The 22,885-nt window shown below is 35.4% G+C and overlaps 1 protein-coding gene across 4 annotated transcripts in view; it reads right to left on the bottom strand.

Moving 5' to 3' along the window:
- cntfr (ciliary neurotrophic factor receptor) overlaps positions 1-22,885 on the bottom strand; it is a 210,597-nt gene that overhangs the window by 15,649 nt on the left and 172,063 nt on the right. For all 4 annotated transcript variants that reach the window (XM_037979341.1, XM_017410707.3, XM_037979342.1 and 1 more), the window contains 3 exons: positions 16,134-16,251; positions 14,552-14,718; positions 9,592-9,755 (listed from right to left, as the gene is read on the bottom strand). In XM_037979341.1, the coding sequence (XP_037835269.1) occupies positions 9,592-9,755; positions 14,552-14,718; positions 16,134-16,251 (449 nt within the window). The remainder of the gene's footprint in view (positions 1-9,591; positions 9,756-14,551; positions 14,719-16,133; positions 16,252-22,885) is intronic.

The following is a 22,885-nucleotide window of genomic DNA, read 5'->3' as shown; positions in this document are numbered from 1 at the left end:
AATCATCAAAATTAAACGAAATAAACATTTGAAATATATGAGTTTGTATGTAATGTATGAATATAATATACAAGTTTCACTTTTTAAATGGAATTACTGAAATCAATCTACTTTTTCATGATATTCTAATTTTATGACCAGCACCTGTATATCTAGAATCCATATAATCCTGTCAGTAGGAATGGAAGAGTCTGTGGTGGAAAAGCCAGTAAGACAAACTGATAGGTACACAAAAAAAAACAAACAAAAAAAAACAAATGTAAAAATAGATTTAGGGGGATGGGGGAAAAAAAGCTGGTGAAAAAAAGGATGCAAAAAAGAGACAGTCAGGATGCAAAGAGAAGGAAAAGCTCAGAAAGGGAGACATGGAGGGAATTGGCGTCGATGGTCAGATCTAATCCAGTGAGCATGTCTGTTGTCCTGGAAAGGAAACCCAATTATATGGCACTTCCACTGGCCCAATGGCGCTCTGTGTGTGTGTGTGTGTGTGTGTGTGTGCACAGAGAAGGTTGGTCTCATTAGGCTGACTGACAGCTCCCATTTTTCCCCAGCACTTTCCACCCATTTGACAACACACACACAAATGTTAGGTCCAGGGGTAATTTCTCAAACAGTATTTCTCTCTTTGAAAACCTGATCGCCATAGCAGCAATTACTGTAAAAGGGAGCCAACCCCCACCACCCAATCAAAAACCCTGAACTGGACCTTTTACACCCTTATAAAGCATGTGGTAATTTCAACAACACGGGGACGGAGGTGACTCTACATTAACTCTGGTTTATGCTGTTGTATCAGAGAGTCAAGAATGTAAAGCAGCAACATGTCTTGAAATTTAAACCTGAAATCAGAATTCACCTAATTTATCCTTCTCTGATGTAGAGACTCTGAAAAAGCGTGGGTTATGTTTGAATTTTTGACCTGCATGTGTTTCCTTTGTATTGTGTGAATCGAAAAGTTTACAATTTTTAACAGAACCATCATAAAATGTTACAACTTATATTGAATTTAAGTCAATAAAACTCAAAATGAGACACAATGTACAGACTGATATTTTATACTGTAAATCGATTCACAAAATACAGATTATTTACATAGAAAGGAGACAGAATTTTACACAAAACTTTGCAATTACATGGCAATTAACCTAACTGTATGCAGCTTTTAAAATTACAATACGTTTGTATGAAATGTTATGGCTGTCACTGTGATGTTAAATTTTGGCAAAATGTCTCATGAAGCACTGAATTGATTTTTATGAAACTTACGGAAAATACTCACTGGATGTTCCTCTGCAACTGATTAAGTTTTGGAGTCTACCTGATTCAAGATGGTCATCCCAGTCAACTTACCTTAGAAAACTCAAAAATGCCTACAATTCAGTCAGGATTAATTGTGATGAACTAAAATTTGATGTGGTAAAAGCTGAAAGTCATTTGCAGGACGTTACAATGACATCCCACTATATTACATGATATTGTGAATACTGTTATTTTTGAGGTTTGACCAAAATGGCTACAACTCTCATCACTTATTAAGATAAGATGAACTTAGGCTAAAACTATGGCATTAAAGAGGGTGGGCAATATGTATTCTTTCAAGGAATCCTATGCCTTTTATTTTTTTGTGTCAATGTTTCATTTGGTGAAAGATAGATTTATTATATAACTTGTGAAACACACACCCCAAAGATGAGGTCAGGACAATGAGTTTGTTTGTTCTATAACTCAGAGCAGATAGAGGTGTGTGTTTGACAGCCCGAGAGCTGACATGGAGATATCAAAATCGATAGAGGGAGAGAGGAGGGCAGTGGTCCAAGTAATTTTCATTCATCCTTACAGAGTGAGACATAACAAGCTCTGGAAATAGAACATAATTAAATATTCCAACCTAAACCTGAGAAACAGATTTACGAAGAGAGCACTCTACCTCATACAACTGCTTTGCTTTTTTTCCCACAAAGGCGTTTAAAAGATAAAGCAAACTAGGAGCAATCAGTTCTCCTTATTGTTTCATTTCATTTATTGTTTTAAATTCCTTTACACACTGTACAGATGTATACTTATTTTATTTTTATCTAACAGAAGCACATCAATTTGATAATATTTGTGAGACTTCAAGTATGTCTCCACAAAATGTTTTTGAGGTAATGCAAAGGATTCAAACCAACTGTAATGTATTTTGACAGCAGAACTTAATGATGATGACTTTCAACCATGACAGCGTTGGATCTGCTGTGTGTGTGAAAGAGTGTGTGTTCAGTATGGTTGGGTATTGGAGCGACAGGGTTTGATAAATGATCTGTCTATGGCAGTGTCCTTTAGATGGGATGTTTTCCCCAAACAAGGTCTAAACATTTATCATGTGTGCCCATAAATGGATGGCTTGAGGGACGGATGGTTAGACAGGTGCCTTAATGCATGGGTGGAAGGATGCATGGATGGAAGAAGGAGTGGGCGATGGTAAAACACTGAATTGCTGAGAGTAGCGAAATGGGTGGCTTGTGGTAAAGCAGGATGGGAAGATGAAAAGGAAACTCAAAAGCGGGATTTCATGGTGCCATGGAGAGAATACGAAGAGAAGATGAAAACAAGGGGAAAGGTGGACAGAAACACAGGTAGTGTTGAGCTTTCATGATGTTTATGCAAGCATGTGTTGCATAAGTTTTTAGTTGGTGTGAGTCTCTACCTTTTGTTGGCATAATGATTTTGTTTTTCCTGTCTTGTAGCTTTAAAACCTGTAATTTACATAGATCTTATGCAATAAATACATAATATGTGTCATAATAACAATGCAAACTCAAAAGTTATGTGTATATGTATTCATCCTTATTTCTTTGAGACTCTAAGGGTTGGCAAGTATGTTTGAAAGTTATGTAATTAGTTAAAATAACTGCTCTTTGCCAACAAACATGGTCACTGGCTAGTCTTTATTTGGTTTATCAAGTGGTGTAAGGAGTTCTGCCTCTAGAGAAATGTGTCAAAGACTAAAGATCTGGACATTGATTGGAGGAAAGCTTCCAAAACATAAATCACTTCAACTCAGGGGCAAACCACTAAAAGTACCCAGTCTACTAAATTAATTAGGAGACTATTAGTGATAGTAAATTAAGCTTTGCAAATAATTATAAAGCCTGGTGCAGAAATGATTATCTGTGTTTGTATTCTTGAAAAAGCTTTTATACTTATCAAACAACATTTTTTTATGCTCAGCCTTACAGATAAGTTGAGGAGCTCTAGGGAGCTCCTCAACCTAACTTATCTCTAGGGAGAGCTCCTCTGCATCAAAAGACATCAGCTGAGGTGGTTCAGCATCTGATTAGGACAGCGGTGTGTAATTCTGGCTCCTGGAGGGCCACTATCCTGCATGTTATAGTTGTTCCCCTGCTCTTCAGCAGGTCTTCAAGTTTGAAGAAGCCTGTTAATCACTCATTTATTCAAATCAGGTGTGTCAAAGCAGAGAAACCTCTAAAACATGCAGGATAGTGTCCCTCCAGGACCAGGATTGTACACCACTGGATTAGGATGTCTTCTGGGCTCTTCCCTTTGTACATTTTTTTTCAGTACATTTTAATGGGAGGAGAGGAAACCCAGAACTCACTGGAAGAATTATGTTTCGACTCTATCCTATAAATGCCTTGGGATCACCAGGATGAGCTGGAGAGTGTTGCTGGGTGAAGGGTTGTCTGGGTTTCCCTCCTTAACCTGATCCCTCTGCAACCTAAGAATGAATGAGTGGCAAAAAATTGGCTGGATGGATAAATGGATTAATGGAACACACCGAATGAGCCATAGATACATGGTAACTAATTGGTGAGCCACATCTTTATCAATTAGGCATTTACTGCAAATTAACAATTTACTTTTAAGCAATAATTTTTAACAGTAAATTCATGAGTATATAAAGGTTTTTGAAAACATGTCAAGGTCAAGGGTACGAAATCCTAAGTGTTCAACCAGACAATCAAATGATACAAATACTTTAAAATTGATTTTACATCCAAGTTTAATTGCCATAAAACAAACAAACAAGTTAACAAAAAAAAAAAAAAACAACAGAAAAACTATCAAATAAGGTGAATGTTTTTATTGGGCACTGAATGTCAGCTAACATACATGCTTCCACAGGCAACCATCATTAGAGAACATTATTCTGAAATACATTCATTTCCTGAGGACATACTGTAACCCTGATATCACTTTAACCTTAAACACAACTTGCTTAAGCCTTGACCAGAGAGCTAACATTTTTCCTTAAAAGGACTCTTTTACTTTGGTTTTAAAAAAGTGCAAGTGCACAAATGTATATTTATATATCTAATAGATTTATGTCCCTACGGCAAATAATGATTTATCTAAGTGCTCCTAAGATAAGAGTGACTTTTGGCAAACCTGTGCAGACCATCATTACGTGGATGAGTCACTGGGCAGAGAGAGTCATTGTTTCAGGAGTACAGAAAAAGACTTGTAGCAAAGTGGAACAATAAATTAGAGAAATAGTCATGAGGAAAAAAGAGGAGGATGAAAGACATATAAAAAAGAAAACCAAATTAAAAGAAGCAAATAAAGAAGGTGAAGAAAAAGTGGGGTGGACAATGGGGGAAATGGATGGGAGAGTGAGGAAGCGGGATGTCAAACAGAAGGACAAAAGAGAAAATATGTGGAATAAATAAATGAAGGGATGGTTAAGCTGTGTTGGTCAAGCGGACACAGATTAAAGGAAAAAGAATTTTAAGACCGCCTTTTCTCTCTGCTCCGGCTCCTTTTCTTATTGTGTTTCTTAGCTTCTTTTAGTGTTTGTGTAATTGAGATTTTAGGCATTTTTTTGTACTTTTTTCATATTTCTGCTCTTCCTTTTCTTCCATATATATATTATATAAACATCTGTTCATCTATATTTGAAATCATATGCATGCACAAAACACATTTTTCTTTTGACTTTTGGCAAGACTTGATAGCAACAGGATTGTTTTATTTAAATAATGTATATTTTATTTAAATAAAACAATAAAACAATGACCATGTTTTACATATCTGTTCTGGACTACACTGAAAGTTTGTTTTATCTGTGCTTACACGCATTTAATGTAAGAAAATGTACATATGATATGCATGGATCTCAGTAATTGTAATGATAAGAATGTGTATGTGTTTATTTCTTTGCACAGTGTGTAAATACATCTGACTGTATAATCTGTGTTTGCATGAATGGAAACATGCACACAAACACAGCTAAGTGGAGTTTTGCATCATCTGCAAAGAGGCATTTACAGCACAGCAGATGCAGTTACACAAGGAGAACATTGAGCAATCTGAAATTATGCTTATCAGTTACTGGACCATTGCTTAAATTGCTGTGCAAGTTTAAACATTTACTCTCTGACCATTTACAGATAAATAAATATATATTATGTATATTCAATGTGTGTGGTGCAAAGGTGCAATGCAGACAACTATATAATTAAAAAAAAGCCAATATAAAAAAAAAGTGTGGGCCAAATTACTTCCTTTAATTATTCACTTAAGTACAAAGCACCATTCCCATGGCAGGAAAGTTGAATACAGATGACTTAAAGTAGCAGACGTGGCAGACAGAATGTGAATACCAAGGGAGCAATGGTGGTGAAATGGCCACTTTTCTGGAGCACTGATGCATGTAGGAAATAACACAGGGAAATAATAATGATGTGTTGATGTTTCTTCCCACATTAATCTTGTGAATGTGAATGTGAATTTGTCTCACATGGTGAGACAAAGCACGGAACATTTTGTCTAGAGAAATTGGAACTACCAAAAAGCTTCTTGCATACACTGTGATTTTTATTTCTCAAGTTCACCTGTAGAAGATTAAATAGTAGATTAAACCTTCAGGAAATCTTTCAATAGCCTCTCTTAATTAATTGTAACATAAATTGTTTGTAGCAGTAGTACAAAGTTGTCTGTTACCAAGAAGGTGTTTTTTCACACTTTGAATATGTTTAAATGCATTTCAAACACTTACTGTAAAGCTGACATCAGAGAGATGACCAGTTATAATCACAAATTAAAAAAGAAAACTTTTTTTAAAAAATATTACTGCCATTTTTTTCCATTTTCCTTCCACCAGATAAAGCACTTATATTTTCTTGACATTCACGAAAATGCATTGTGTTTAACACAGTGCTAAATTCACAAGTGTTTTTTGACTTATGTTCATTTAGAAATGTAAGAACACTACAATTACAACTATTATTGCACATCAGGTCATTAGTCCACACACAAACATCCGTGATTTAACATGTTAGATCCCAAATTCCCGAACATTAGACAGTATGTACTTTACATATATGGATTTTTTTGTATCTCCTTTTGTATTTTTGTGTTTCCTCCCTTACACTGCCCATATCTTCCTTGATCTGCAAACATCTTCTAACCAACAGCCTTAAGAAATTTATTTAAAGCAGCTTCTTGAGCTTTTCTTTTCTTCATGTCTCTTACATCAATTTATCCGTCTGACACCAACATTGCTATGTACATCTGATCACACTGATGTCCATATGCCTGCCTGATTTTATTTTATTTTTCTCTGTAGTTCTCTGACCGACCCTCCATTGTGCTGCTGTCAGTCTCAGGTAATATGATCTTAGACTTATGTGCTTATTTTGAGAATTATATCCTCTCAAATGTGGATTCTGCAGCATATACTATTTCAGTCACCTTTGTCCTTCACAAAAGTTCAAATGTATCTTTGTGCTTGTCATTGTCAATGTCATGCATATGCTCTACTTGTTTCGTTTAGGACATCTATGGGTGTCTGCTATTCATTAACGCCCCTTCTGCTCGTCTGATGCGCTCCATTCATCTCTACTTCAAAACTTTTCCTAATTTTCCTGTATCCATCTGACTCTCCATCACTCTTGAGTATCTGGGCCCGTCATCTCTTCATTCCTCAAGACGATGGATGGTTTCCTCTAAAGATGACTCTGATCACAGCGCAGCTTTCATTTCGAACTCCACACGCACACACATTTCAAAATACTACATGTGAAAGCCATTCTCAAGCAGCAATGCTGTCAAACCACATCAAAGGTAAATTCCTGAGCAATAATACCCACTTCAATTAACCTCTGAGACTGTAGTTATTGAAAAATATATCTGAAGCCAGTGTGCTGTGTGTCTTATTATAGCTGCATCATTAAGTTTCCCCTAATGAAATATTTCATGGTTTGGCAGTTTTTAATCCAAATGATTTCTAGAACAGTGTTGCTAATACAGACAAACATTACTGTCATCCACTCTAATGGCAGTAAGCAGTCATAAGCTGCCATAACCCAAACTAAATGTTAAACATACATTGTTGCTAGTAGACATGACTAAAGCAGTCGGGTTCAAATGAAAGGTTACCACAATTCTAAATTAATTAAACTATTGACATGTTTTTTTTTCAGTTATTTCTATTTGAACTAAAATATTATGTGACAGGTATGTCTTTACAGAGCCCAGCAAGTGCCAGGTGTTTAAGTGAAAATAGAAGCCTAATTTCAGTTAACTGTGTACATGGATTTGTGATCCATTCCCTCAGTTTAGGTAATCAGTGTGAACAGATTTGCCAATGAATATCATTCTCTTGAATATCATTCAAGAACAATCAATCGATCTTTGTTTGTGTTCAGCCAAGTTGGAAAGTTGGGAAAATCCTTACTCTCATAACTTCTAAAGAAGCTGTTGTTGTACAATAAACATCATCTCCCTTTAATAGTAGAAATGTAGACAACACTATATACCCTGATATTATTTAAAATAAGTCACACTCTAACTTGATGAGTGCTTTCAAACTGTCTGCAAATTAATCAGTCTTAAAAAAATCATGCATGCTTAACTAAAAACACCCACAGCTATTGGTGACATGTTGATGTTATTGCATATTATTTTAATATTATAGTTAGATTGTAATTTGTAAATATCTTTAAACCTTTATTTCACACCCACTTTTGTGTTAATTTTTGTTTCCCCTAATAAAAATATGCCCCTCCAGTTCTGTGCTGCAAACATAGCTCAACACTTGCTGTACATATATACTATTACAAATTCCCACATATTATCCGAGGAAACAGACATTTTTTCTTGACCTCTGGCACTTGTTAAGTATTGCATGTCCATGAACCTGGTACCATAACTCTCACTTACATTATATATACAAAGTGAATACATATGAGCCCCAAATTTAGTCAATAGCTGGACTGAACACTGTCTGTGTGATTTAAAACACATCCCACACTCCTGAGCAACACTTCCCTTTATGACTGTTAGAAAACACAGTCATAATTGGCCTTAAAAAACAGTGTTAAAATATGCAGAATTCTCCTTTCAGAAAACCACACTTACTGCAACAAAAACAAAAACCTTGACCACAAAGACATTCATCAAAGCATATCACAAAAACAGAAAACCTTGCAGAGAGCAGCTGTCATCGAATGCATTTATGCAATTTCCAAATTATGCGTCCTTACCCAATCCAAATATTGACTTAAGATTTCCCACCTTTCTGGTTATGTTTCAGTTTACATATTGATTGATTAGTGGTAAGAGGAGAAGAAAAACTCAGAGTGTGTGTCAGGCTTAATTATCACTTCAAGCCACAAACAGTTGAGGCTTTTTAAAACTTTTTTCAAATGGCTGCATAAAAGGAAAGCATGGTGAGAAGGACAGAATGCATACTGATATAAACACTTATGATAGTTGTTACATTTCATTTTGCGCTATTATACATTAACAACTTCAATAAGACAATGACTTATTAAGTCATTTCAAGCATGTTTGCACTTAGCTTGATCCAATAGAAACAAGTGATGCCAAATAATCAAATGAAATAAAAATGAAACAGGTTATCTTTTCCCACACATTTGAAACTAAACACAGGAAATATGCAGGCATGGAGAAAGTGAAAGAAGAATTAAGTTGAAATGTATGCTCATTTAAGACTTTGTAACCAAAGCTCTTAAAACAACACCTTGGCAAAACCATTGACATGCACAATAATAACTCTACAGTGTTAGATGTTGGTAGAAACAGCTTTCATCCTAGAAATTCTATAGTGGACACATATGCTTTTACTATATGAAGCCCTTAGGGAAGTGAACCCACAGAAATTACTGGGATACTGTAACATACACCAAAGAAACCGAGAAATGATGTCTGTCTTTCCAGGAATCCAACTAACAGCCAAAATTTGGAATCATTTCACTAAAACTTTTGTCAAAGCAATCTCCCTGGAAAATATATATATATTTTTTTTCCTGAATATAATCTATTTTTCTTAAAACTTTCCTAGTTTAATATAATTTGAGCATGACATCTGATCATATTGCTTGTGGCTATGATTAAATAGAAAAAAATGAGAAGATCAGGATGAATATAATGTCCATGTTTCAAAGTATAACTTTTTTTTTTCTATTGATATGATGATACATACTTAAATATATACATTAGACAATTGTTCTGTATATTTCTTCTATGCTCTTTGATTACAATCATAATAATAATAATAAAACTGCTAAACTATTGGGTGTTTTGAGGTTAAATATCTTTCACACATACATACACAGCAGTACTCACATGCTGCCACTGGTCTCGGATGAGAGGCCGATATCGAAGGAAGTACTTCAAAGGAAAGCTGTCTATGTCAGGCCAGGTGGCCGGGCTTTGCCAAGACACCTCCAGCCTTCGAGGGTTGAAACGGATCGGAGTCGCCGTCACACGCTCTGGGGGGTCTGGTTTAACTGTGATGGGTGGATAAAAAGCAGTTTTGATGTTAAATAAACATTATGGTGCACTCTATGCAAATTACAACTTAAACTGAGAAAATAAAAAATCAAACAAAATAAAACTGTTCTTTAAATTATTATTTAGACAAACTTTTTTATTTTTTAAATTGGAGTATGAGCACTGGGTGAACATGCTGAACACAACTGAATGGTTCATTTAATGGTTAAAAAGAAATGGCTGAACTCACAGACATTATGGCCAATCAACAAATTTAAACATTCACCACAACTCTGCAGCCCTAGATAAAATTGAAAATGTGTATTTTAAACTGGTGGTGTGTACTTACAAAAACGTAAATGAAAAATTATAAAAGGCGGACTATAGGGGGAAACAAATAGTGTGTTATAATATGTCTTGATTTTTTAAAGGTTGACACATGTCAAGATTCCCCATCCTGTAATGCACTGATACTTTAAAATGTCTTTTTATAATTTGCCAGTTCATTAATCTGTGTTTTGTGAGTATTGAACTAAACTGTTGTTTAAGAATAATTTTCTACAATAATTCTAACCCACCACCCCCCCTCCTAAAAGAAAGAAAGAAAGAAAAAAAGTGATGCCAAAACAAGAAGCTAAAACCATTTGCAGGGATTGTGCCGAGGCTGCAGATGAAAAGCCATCGGTCCCCGATGAAAAGGTATGTACAAACAATGTGTCTCTGAATATCTGTCCGCTGAGAAAGACACAATGATAGAGAGATTGAGAAAATTCAATTTGAAGCTTTTCAGACCATATTGAATGACCCAGTCTTTGTTAGAGTGCTCCCACAAGGGAACACCCTGGCCTGCCTCTTTAGATACATAAAACCTCTTCTTAACCAAATACGTAAATGGCATTACAAAACGAAACAGATAGCCACAATTATAATCATTCTGCTCGATAACATACACTTTCATAAAATAGATTAGGGTAGAAGGCATGCTGTCACACATTTAAAGCTGCATGTAAACAGGCAACATGCACACATCAACAAACAAGAAATATGCTAATAAGACAATGATAGGTAATAAAAACTACTGCATGACTGAGATAACAGACACATACAGTATGCAATTATTTCTTTGAGAGTGAGCTTTTCATTCATTAGTGCAATTTCTCTTGTAAATGTGCTTGGAAAGGTTGAATAAATACAGAAACAAAGACAAACACATGAACAAATTGGATAATGTTAGCAAGTAAAAGTATTAAAATGCCAGAGAAGACGTTTTAGAAAGAGGGTTAATAAACTCCAAGAATTTCTTTTTTTTCCTGTCTTTTAAATTATTCTGTATATTATTAAAAAGGCTGTAAAATAGAACATAAAATAAATATATTTTTATGTGTCCTAGATGACACATTTTTCAGGGCACTTTTTAAAAAACACGACTAAACAAAAATAAAAAAAATGTGCAAGTAAAAAGTAGTGCATATTCACAATATTAGCAACAAAACCAGTGCAAAACATTTTTTGTATAAAACAAACAATGAATCTGATTAAGTAACTGGCTATGATTAGGCTGGCAAAACAAATGAGGGCATTTACATTTTAGAACCAAATGTCAAATATTTTACTGGAAAATAGGATGACAAGTTCAAGAACATGCCAGTTAGTCAGTCTCCTGTAAATTACTTGACCACAACACTGCAAAATGTCGATCTTTTTAAGCATCGACTGAAAGCATGACACAAGCAACAGATTATCTCAGACCTAATGTTAAAAGTCATTTTAATTAGAGCAACCTGCTGGAGAAAGGTTCTAGCAGAGATGCTTTGCTCCCAATAAATGAGGAGATACTTTAGTGAGCTGCTGTAAGTATTTACAAAAACCTACACTCTACCTTCAGAAGACTTTCCACTGACAAGATATTGTTTGATCATTTAGGCACTTAAGGATTGACAATATTATTTAACGACTCGAGATGTCTTGAGTTTTTTCACACACATTTCATCTCTGATCTTGTCCGTTTTATTCAGATAAACAAGGACAGTTAAAAATCATCTTACGCCCACTCGGAACTCAGGAGTGCACCGGAAAACATAAAGTAGTTTTATTTATTTAGAATCTTCCTCATTGTCCCTGAAAATGAATGTGACTTACAAGCTAAAAAGGCAAAAAAATAAATAAAAAATGAATGCAAGGATGGAAAGCAGATTTCGACTTTCGTGTCTTTTCAAAGGATTTCTTTGCCACATTTGCAAAACATTCAATTTGCAATCTAGTGTGTGAAGAAAAAGAAGCTTCTGGTACCTCTGACTTTTTTTTCTTTTTTTGATCAATGGTAACATCTGGACTCTGGTAAGAGTTATCCTAAAAGGAGATTGAAATGATCGTTGAGTGGACTGCAGTTCAAAGAAAGCTATGTGCTGAGATCACCCAGACTGTTGCTGAGAAACAAATGTCGCTCACTAAAAATAAATTCAAAATACATTTAAAACATGGCTTTAAGATATAAAGTACACTAAGCCACTGACCAGCTGTACACATGGGTTTGGAGAAATTTTGGTCCGCTCTTCTGTATAGAACTGTTTTAATTGAAAATGTTAGTTTTATCTTTGCCGTCTTTCTTTATGAGATGATTTCTTGTGGGATTTGTTTCTTAATCAATGGTTTGCCATTTTTCTTAATAATTTTATTTTTCAATATAATTTGTCTTAATCAATGATAACAGTACACCCTGGTTTACCCCACTTCTTACTCAGATTAACAGGCTTTATAGGATTAATGTGCAGCAATTCAGTGTTTTTATAATACATTCTGCCCACAGCAAACAAATTGCTCATGACCCTAAAGATTACTAAATAGGAATTTAGTTGGTTAGTTGATTAGTGCCTTGCAGACTTGTTAGCTATTTCATTCTTTAACAATCTGACAATGACAATGCTAAAAAAAGACAAACACAGACAAACAAAAACACTTCTGAACTTCCTAGTCTTGTACAGATTATAGGTTCAAAGGCCTTTGTCACATAAAGAATGGAATGCTGGTCTAACAACAAAAAAAGTGGCATAAATCCCCTTTTCTCATCCAACGTTTGTACTAGTTGTTTGCTTATCAATCCTAAATTAAACTTTATTTCTCCAAAATGAGCTTGTTTAAAAAGCTATGCAAAACAGGTCAGATATTTAAAATCTTTCCATAAAACACAAATTCAAAATATTTGAACTTTCCCTTTAAGTGATGAACTGATTATGTTTTTAGATCAGCAGAGAGGAAAAAAAAAATCTAGTGTTCACAAGACTCACAAAATCACCACTTAAGTGGATTTCCATCTCATTAGAATCTACAGTATTTGGCTCATAATGAAAGCATGAACACAAACAATGAAGAAAGAGAAAGGGGCAAAAAATAAAAGTAAGTGCAAAGTTACAAGAAGTGCATACAAGAAAGAAAGCAAAAGCTGATCCAACGAAAGGAGCGGCGGGGTGTTTTGATATCTCTAAAAGGGATATTTCCTCAGCCAAGTCGCTAATCCGGCTACCATTAGCATTTTCATGAGTTCTGTGTCCGGGGGTTGGCAGAGCATGTCACTGCCTCATTTGGTTACTTTTGAAAACATATACACACACACACATGTACCCCCCACCCCCCACTCTCTCTCTCTCTCACACACACACACACACAATATCTCTCTTTTTAAAAAGCAACAAGCAACCACCCCAAGCCAACACTCCACACAAATCGCTCACAGGCCCATTGGTGTCTGCCACTGTTTATGTGTCATGCACACCAATATTGCAGTAAAACTAAAGCAACAGAGCTGAGGACTGCTTGCAGCGCTTCTCTTATCTATCAGAGTTCTCCCCATCCCTCCTGTAAAATGAATTTCTCCTCTTCACTGCCTTTTTGGTCAGAGTTGCTGATGAATCCTGTAATTCCTGTTATTGTGTGGTCCTCTGAACAAATTTATTCCCATCAAAACTGCTTTTCTTCAAAAATAGGCTTACAAAGTCAGCCAAAGAAAAAACCCCGGCTTTTAGATTTGAATTTTATATTAAAATGACAAAAATATGCCTGTATAGCAGATGGTATTTTGCTTTCAAGAATGTGAAAAAAAAGACAATTGATATGTGGCAGTTACCAACTGTCAAAAACTTTAGTTAAATGGCATCTGCTATACAAAAATGTTTGGAAATTATTTATTATGTGGTGCTTTTGGTAAAAAAAAAAAAAAAAAAAAAAAAGAAGTGCACAATTCGTTGGTTTCTCTCTGACAGCCTCTGTGCATTCTCCTCTATGCTGGGTGACATTTATTTGGCAACCGCATCTTCAATTTTCTTTGCTTTCATTGCAACAAGCATTGCTGTTTGTGCAACAAAACTCCAAAGAGAACCAGAAAGGAAGGCAATCCGTTATCTGTGGTTAAACGAATGCATTATCTCAAGTGTTGGCATCTTCATAGAGTTGCTTTGACACTCTGCCTTTTAGTCCTTTTGTTCCTCAGCCAAATACCCGTCAATCTCTTTGACACGAAGATCTTTGCTTTCCCCTTGAACTTAGCTGTTGATAAACGTTAATAAAGCACTTTAATGTTTTGCAGATTGAAGGAACTATTTGTGAGACTTAAAAAAATGTTTTGTTAGAACCTTGAAATTACAATTATTTAATTTAAACCCAAACCCTGTGAGGAAATATAGGTGACATGTAGCCCCGGCAATAATAATAATAATAAATTTGTGCCCACTTATGTTTTACCAGCTTTTACACAGAACAGACTAAAGGCACAGGAAAGTGAAATAGTGGAATGAGAAACATGACACAACATCTGTCTTACCTATATTGGACTCTTCAAAGCTGTAAGTGTTAGATATTTTCCCCAAGGCATTAATCGCTGTCACATTAACTATGTAGGGGTAGGAGGAGAAGACCTCTGGAAATCGTACATGACAGCGATTCTTATGGACCGGATCTTTCTGCACTGTCAGTGAGCGCTGGTTATGCCTGAAGAGATAAATACAATATAAGATAAGAGGAGACAGATAGGAAGGGGTCAAGAAAAAGAAGAGCAGACATGAGAAAGACATGAATAAGTAACTTGTAGTGTGTTTCCTGTTCGAACAAGGTCTTACATGGCTTGAAGTGGGAGTGAAGAAAGAAAGCAGGAAGTGCTGAAGCAAAGTTGGAACATTGTTTCAGTCAGAGACTACAAGTGATACCACTTCCTGACACAGCAGAACAGTTTGGGTTTAGGATTTTACAGTTGTCGTAGTGATAATATTACATATATATATATATATGTAATATTATCACTAGAACCACTGTTATGCATGCTTTGATGTATTTATTTAGGATCATTGCTGAACTTCCCTAACAGGTATAAAACAATAACTGTTTGCAGGTTAGATATGTTTTACAAGGTTTATAAGGACATATTGATATAATTTCTATTTATGTGAAAGAATGTGATGACACTTAGTCACAAAGTAGTGTCTTGAATTTTTTGCAGTAAAAAAAAAATAAATAAAATAAATAAATAACTGCTTCTATTTGGGAATTTGAATCATTAGCCGAGGGGTAGTCATAAAAACACAAAAATGGATTTGACCTTTAACAGATTTGGCTTTGTTAGTTTTTCATGCCTAATTAATTTTCTCTTTTAGATTTTACTATTTACAATTTTACTTTTTCTACATGTTTCTGCAGCTTTTTCATTTGCCTGCAGGCTGAAGGACAGTTAAGGTTTGTCTGTTTGAAGTCAGCAAATCTACATTCCTTCAAGATTAGCGAGTCAATAGTGAATCCTAATGGAACACTTCATTTATCACAGATAAAAGCCAGATGCCAGAAAGTAGAATTGGAGTTACGAGTGACAGTTAATGTCCTGTTTTGGATTACAAAAGAGCTATTCAGAACAATGTAAAGCTGATGGTGTGTAAAATATTTAAAAAGGCATCCCTTGTGGTTACATAACAGTCTGTTCTCTGACTGACCATGGACAATAAATTTTACTCTTAATGTATTTATCTCCAAGTCTCTGTTGACCTAATTATTATTTAAACTATAATACTGGTGTTATAATATTAATGAAGGCAGCATGCAGATGGTGTTGTGTACACAGGGAAGGTCTGTAAGTGTTTAAAGTAAACTTGATGTGCTTTTGGAGCATCTGCTGCACTGTTTAAATTTGTCTAAACAATCAAAGTTGTTTTGTTAATAAGAAAAATAAAGCAAAGCACCTCTAATAAAATTTCAGAGTAATGGTTCCGTATATAGTTTCACTGTCTTTAGTTAAAAGTTCCACTGTGTAGTTAACAGCAAATTATTCACCTGATTAAAAAAACAAAACAAAAAAAAAAACATTCAGAAATTCACAGGTGAAAGCCGGACACATATTTGCACTAAACACATGGACTTACTGTATGTCCACTTCAAAGGCTGTGGGGATGTACGTTGGATGCGGTAGGTGCCAGTTGCAGTAGAAACCTTTAGGGTACGTGTTGGACCGACAGGTGATCACAGGCTTCTGGGGGAGAACTACAGCAAAAAGAAACAACAGATAACTGCAGGGGACAACTACACTGGCTTTAACAAAGATGACAAGAGAAACATTAGAGAGAAAGGGGAAAAAAATTAAATCCTAGCAACAGGCTTTACATTAATCAAATACAAGGCAGCTATGGCTAATTAAACATTGCCTTATTGCATATTGCATTCTTGATCAAATTTCTCATTAAAATCTCCTCAGCTTCTCAGTTCAAATTAAGTTGTGTTTCTGGTTTGTTTTATTAGATATGTTTTCAATTTATTTAGTTGTGGATGTCTGTGAGTTTTCTTGGGTAGACTTTAATTTTTAATAACAGATGCATTAAATTTTGATTAGAGGGTGGCGAAAGGGTGAAAAAAGTCTAATCACCATCTAATTACTTTATATAAGTTTAGTCTGTAACTGTAAGTTTTAAAGTTTTATGTATTTTATATAAACCTCATACTGAGAAAAAGGTCAGCTAATCTCAAGTTGTTTATTTATGGAACTGCTCTGCTACTTGGAATATGTGTATGAGTGTTAGGAAGTCTGTTTTTTACTTATTTATTTCTTTTTTTTCATTGCTATAAAACAGCATCTACTTTGTGTCTTTCCCTGAAAAATACGTTTTAAACAAATGAGCTTATGAACAGCTTTGCCTAAACTTGCCTAAGCTTGCACAGTAAATGACCATCCCAATCACCAAAACTAAATTATGCAGTTCTGCTGCAGAACCAGTGTTTGATCTTGGTGTTCGTAACACTTTCTGAAAATGCCACCTTCAAGATAAATTTGGGCAAACACACCCGAGCAGGCACACATCCACATGTTAAAGGTTTCCTTAATAGGCTGCTGTGGAGTCATTTGACTGTTGCACACAATCAGCTGTGTTTAAACGGTCACCGCAGCAACTAATTAGCCTGTCAATAATGGATAATAATGGATACCGGGGACGGTATCCAATCACACTCAGTTAATCACAGAGACTAATGGAGGCCATCTCAATCAATTGGCTCCTCATCTGAGAGCTTCAGTCAAAGTCACGCAAAACAAAATGTCGCACACAAACATATCACGGCACACAATTAGTGTCAGGACGTATCAACACACTCGCATACACTGATCCTGCAGGGGTTTGTAGAATTAGCTGTAATCAATCAAACAGCTTATTAAGAACTTGGCTCAAAGACAACATCTTTAAAGACACATTGGAGGGGAGGGGGGCGGAGGAAGCATCAAGCGACTGGTTAAAATAATGATGAGCTCTAGTTGGGTCAAGGGAACCAGGATGAGGAAGAATGAGCATAGATGTGTGCTCCTGCGAGCCATGTTTGCTTTGGTTTATTTGAACTCAGAGGTGTTTACTCCTTTAAATCAGCTCATTTCCTGCTACAAAAGTGCTGTTATCCGAAAGAAAGGTTCTTACTTTTTATGACACATGAGTTTTCAGATTTAAATCACAAGTGACCTCATGTATGAAAGACAAGAGAAAAAATACTACTAAAATAAGGGTGCCTTTATAAAGTATTTATTAATCGCTTAAAATAGTTATTTATGACTATAGCTCCTTATAAAGCATTAAGGACCATTTATAAAAACACTTTTCATACAGTGAAGCACTAAAGACCAAAATGCAAGATGCAAGACATGTACTGACAAATGTTTGTGAAATTGTAGTTAAACAGTGAAACTAGAAAGTGTAGAAATGTTGGCTTGCAAGAAACAAAATAGTATAGGCCTTTTTTATTTAATGCAGCTGCTTATTAATGGATTTTAAATGATTACAGCTTAGTTAATAACTGCATATTAACTATTAATTAGCATTTATAAGTTATTATAACGTGGTACCTAAACAGATATTGATACCAAAATGATAGGCATTTTATTTTATCGTTAAAATAAAACAGAAAAAAAGTCAAGGCAGATCCAAAACCGTACAGACAGACTGTAAAAGTGACAGTCTGACCATTTTTCAAAGTGTAGCTGTGGGGGTGAATCTTCCTTTCTTTGTCAATAATAGCAGAGCAAAATAATGGGATTTAATGTTAAAAAAGAAAAAGAAAAGAATATGAAAGAGTTGAAAACCGAATGGTATAATGAAAAATGCATAAAAAAGACTGACAGAATACAACAAATCTAATTAAAAACAGTTAGGAATAAATAAAAGGAAAGTTGTAGAGAGTCTAGAAAAGGCTGTTTTCATATCAGATTTGACAAATATAGCCTTAAAGCTTTCAGACAGCTCAAATACAATGCAGAAAATAAAACTGTTGCAAAGTTGCTTCTGTTAGAAGATTAAAAGAGATCTGTACATTAAAAAAATAAATTTTCAAACAGAGGGGTGGAAACAACAAGGGATAACACATCTGTAGAACAAAAACAAAAAAAAAGAAAGAAAATCAGAGAACAAAGGCAAGATGAATATTAAAGCACATGAAACAGTAATTCAAATTAAAATTACATTGTGCAGGTGTCCCCCCCCACCACTTTTTTTGTGAACTGCGCTGACATATTACCTGAATGGCACACAGGACACAGCTCATGAATAAATGTTATTTGAATTAGTCTGCTTTCATCAGCTGGTTTAAATTGCTAAATCAAAGGGGATTGTGAAGATGTTTTTTGTTAGCTTCATGAAATATAGACCTGCACGTTTGCATGAGCGTGCATGCACAAGTGGTTATGGTGGATTACTTTTAAGTGGTAATGGGTTACAGACATGGGCTCATAAATGATAATGAAAATGAGAGAAAAAAGGTTTAATGAAAAAACGTGGATGCAAATTTTCTCACTTTTAGATGTGTAACTTTGTCAGTTATTATTAATCATTTTAGGGAATATTACTGAAAAAATAAAATAAAATCACCCAAATTGAAAAACAAAGCATAAAAACACACCAATTTTTTATTTTTTAAATAATAATAATAATAATAATAATAATAATTATTATTATTATTATTATTATTATTATTTATCATTATCTATTACTATTTTAGTTAGAAAGATTAAAGACTGCAAGTATGTAGGCTCAATATGTATACTTGAATGTTTCAGAGCTATTAGTGAAGTTTAATCACATTCTACAGGATATATTTTAACTATGTTCAAATACATGAAAAAACAAAACAAAACAACCAAAAAACAAAAACAGATTAATGTCAACTAAATCCCTTTCCTCATAAAGACAACATACATTTAGGATAAGCAGACATGCAGAACACATACTGAAACAAGGAAGCCGGAAAATAATACAGATGTTCACTTGTATATGGATTAGATTGCATGATCAAAGTCAGGATGTAATTAACCTCGGAGCAACACATTTGTTTTTAAACATAATAATAACAGCAGCCAAAAGCTTCTTATCGTCCTCCCTCTCTTTCCAAACTCTCTCCTCTTCTGCGGCACTAATCCAAACCTGTCACACAGAAATTCTGGGTCTCGCCATAAAGGATCTTTGTCACAGGAGGGCGTGTGCAAACATACACACACACACCAAGAAATGTGATGAGAGACAATGACATCCAGTAGCCTGGTTGCTAGGCTGCAGACACTGTAGTAATTGCTATTTAGTTGTGTTGGTAGCCTCCCTGCTGTTTGGTGTTTTCAGTGTATGTGTATTCTTATGGAACTCAGTGTGTGTGCGCATTCATTTGTCTCTGTGCAGTGAGTGTGTGTTTGCACTCTCTCCCTATCACAGCAACAGAAAAAAAAATTCTGTTGATTTCTCTACTAATCAACTTTTATAATAAAATCAAGGTTGATGCCCTCAACAAAATCATAAAATTACAACCTTTGCAACCCTGCTAGGTCATACTCTTCACTCATGTTCCCCTTGATTAGATTTTTGCTTTCATGGAATCAATTTAACAGGCTACAAACTTTGACTAACATAGTTAAGTGTGTGGAAAAACAAGACATGGGTGTCCCAATGGCTCTCCATCCAGCTATTCAGTTATCAGTCCATTTATCTATCATGCACATCTTTTTTAGTTTGAACTTTATTCTCATTAGAAAGCCCACAGTGAAGGACTGGATCCTCTCAGGAGTTTCTCTTGCTTTCAATGGCCTGTAGGTATACGGCTCCGGTCTCTGCATGACTCGGCCTGCTAGTGCTGGGCCTTCTGCGTTTTAGATTAACTTACTCATGAGTCATGGGAAAAAGAGGAATGTAAATAAAACTGTAGGACAAAGTCATAGAGACGCTGTGGTGCCTTTTTGTCCAGACCAGCTGTCGTGGTAACAGTAATGAAATTGTAATGCACTATTTTTAACTGGTACCCCAAAGCTACACTAAAGTGAATGTGGATATGTAGGATTGTTTGTATGACAGTATTCTGTGTGTGTGATAGTGATATAAAACTTTATTTAGGTGTAATTGAAATAAAACAGTAAATATTTGTCTGTATGGTACTTTGGTTTGTCCCTTTAAAAGGTTTGACTCTGCCTGAGTAATATGTCAACAGTGTCTTCTGCCTAATAATAAAACATTTACATGTTACTCAATTGTAATTTTAAACACTGTGGATTGTAAAATGTAAAAAACAGAAGAGACAAAAAAAACCCAACTAAAACAGCAAACAGTTATGAAAGGGGTCCAAATCACCTGACACATGTCCCTTCCCACACCCCGCAGACCCTGCAAACAGAAGACTTCTTGGTTCACGAGTCAGCTAATGGCCCAGAAAACACATCAGCTGCCAACATGCTGTTAGGGAGGGGTAATATTGAACATAATTGTGTCCCTAAGCTTCTATGTTAGCCAACTTGTAATTTCCCAAGTTTCGTATTCCTTGAAAAAAACATTTATGGGACAGAAGTATTGTAGGATTTTTAACACCCCCTCTAGTGATAAATCTTTGCCGAGCTTTGTGCATGACCTCAAGCTGCGATTATACTGGCGCCCAACTCATGGCATGGCAAATGATGACACTAAAAGGCTATAGATGTCATTTATACCAGTGGTGCAAATGTGCAGAACTCATTGCAGTTCTCCTCTTTAAACTATAGATGTTGCTACTGAAAAAAAAAACAAAAAACTTTTTGCAGATGGACTCTCATGAAGAAAAGCTGTGCACAGGAGGTATATTCTTCATATAGTTTTATCTTCACTAAATATTTTTCTAAAGTTTATGCAATAATTTCTGTTCACTTCTGTTCAGTTGTATGAGTACCTATAGAAATTAACCTGCTTCCAGATACTGCTCTGCTGCTCTTCTTGTTTTGCAAAGTTGCTTTTTGTGCCTCATGTGATAGGTTACCGTATTTTCCACACTATAGGGCACACTGGATTATAAGACGCACTGTCAATGAATGGTCCATTTTCAAACTTTTGTCATATATAAAGTGCACCGGACAATAAGGTGCATTGTCACGCACCTCCCAATTTTTGTAACTTTGTGCGGACCGCATGCACCACGCTTCATCCAAAATGGACAATTTCAGTGCTCTAGCAGAGCTGGTTCACCTGTATCAGTATTTAAATATATTATAAGGCGTACTGTCTTTTTTGATAAAATTGAAGGCTTTTAAGTGCATCTTATAGTCCAGAAAATACGGTACAAAAGTTGGGATGTGTATAACTGGCTGTAACAACTACCCTCCACTCCTGCAGGACTGGTGGTGTCACATGAGTTTTGGTCAGAGACACTGAGAAAGGCAGGTCTAAATCAGGATTTAGGTTTACATAAAATAAAGATTTAAAAAAATCTTTAAGCTGTTAGCTCTCAATATACATTTTGGCCCAGAATGGTCCAAGCAGGTTGGCAATTCAACAAATTGCAGCAGTGATGCTATGATTAACCATTTTTTGAAATTTTCAAAAAGCGGATCCACATTCCCCTATCTCCTTTGGGGTTTGACCCCCAATAACAGGAATGAGATGATTATAGACAGAACAATTACCTGTTTGCTTGCAAGCAAGTGACTAGTACTTACGACACTATCAGAACTAAAACACAGTTGCAAAACAACCCCATTTGTCTCTGTTTTTGTTTCTCTACTTTTTCTTTGTAGTATCCATCTTTTTTCTTACTCTCCCATCTTTCTGTTCCTTAACATGAAGAAGTGAATGGGGGGTAGAGGGGAGATATGCACACACTGCACAAAACAACAATGCCCTGGCATTCCAAGAATGTCTCTAAGCCAATTGGAAACAGCCGTGTGAAAGATGAATGAATGAAAGGAGGATGAATACTTTATGAGAGCATCAGGAGTTGATAAGAGAAAAGTAGAAAAGGCTTATGTGAGCATGTTAGAGTAGGTTAACTATTTATTACCTCTTTTTTAATTCAACTGCTTAATGGTTTTCACTAATTAGCTCTGCAGAAACAACAGAAGTGATCACCTAACCAATATCTGAGTAATAATAGACCAGGGTTATCATATGATAGGAAGAAATAGAGGGAAAGATGTTGAAAGGTTTGTATTGACCTCTGCAGCTGTGAGGGAAGACAAACATTATATTTGGACAGTTAAATTACCCTGCGCCCCATCTCTCAGTTTCTCTTGTGCAGACAAAATTACTTAAGTGCCTGCAGATCTTTCCACCAGTCAAAGATCTGCACCCTGCTGGACCTCTGCCTTTCCACCACTTATTTCAAGTTTAATGACAGTTTTTTCAGACAGAAACATGGTTGCGCCATG

This window comes from Kryptolebias marmoratus, linkage group LG14 (assembly GCF_001649575.2).
Source record: "Kryptolebias marmoratus isolate JLee-2015 linkage group LG14, ASM164957v2, whole genome shotgun sequence".
NCBI classification, from domain to species: Eukaryota; Metazoa; Chordata; class Actinopteri; order Cyprinodontiformes; family Rivulidae; genus Kryptolebias; species Kryptolebias marmoratus.
This window is presented reverse-complemented; position numbering and strand designations above follow the sequence as displayed.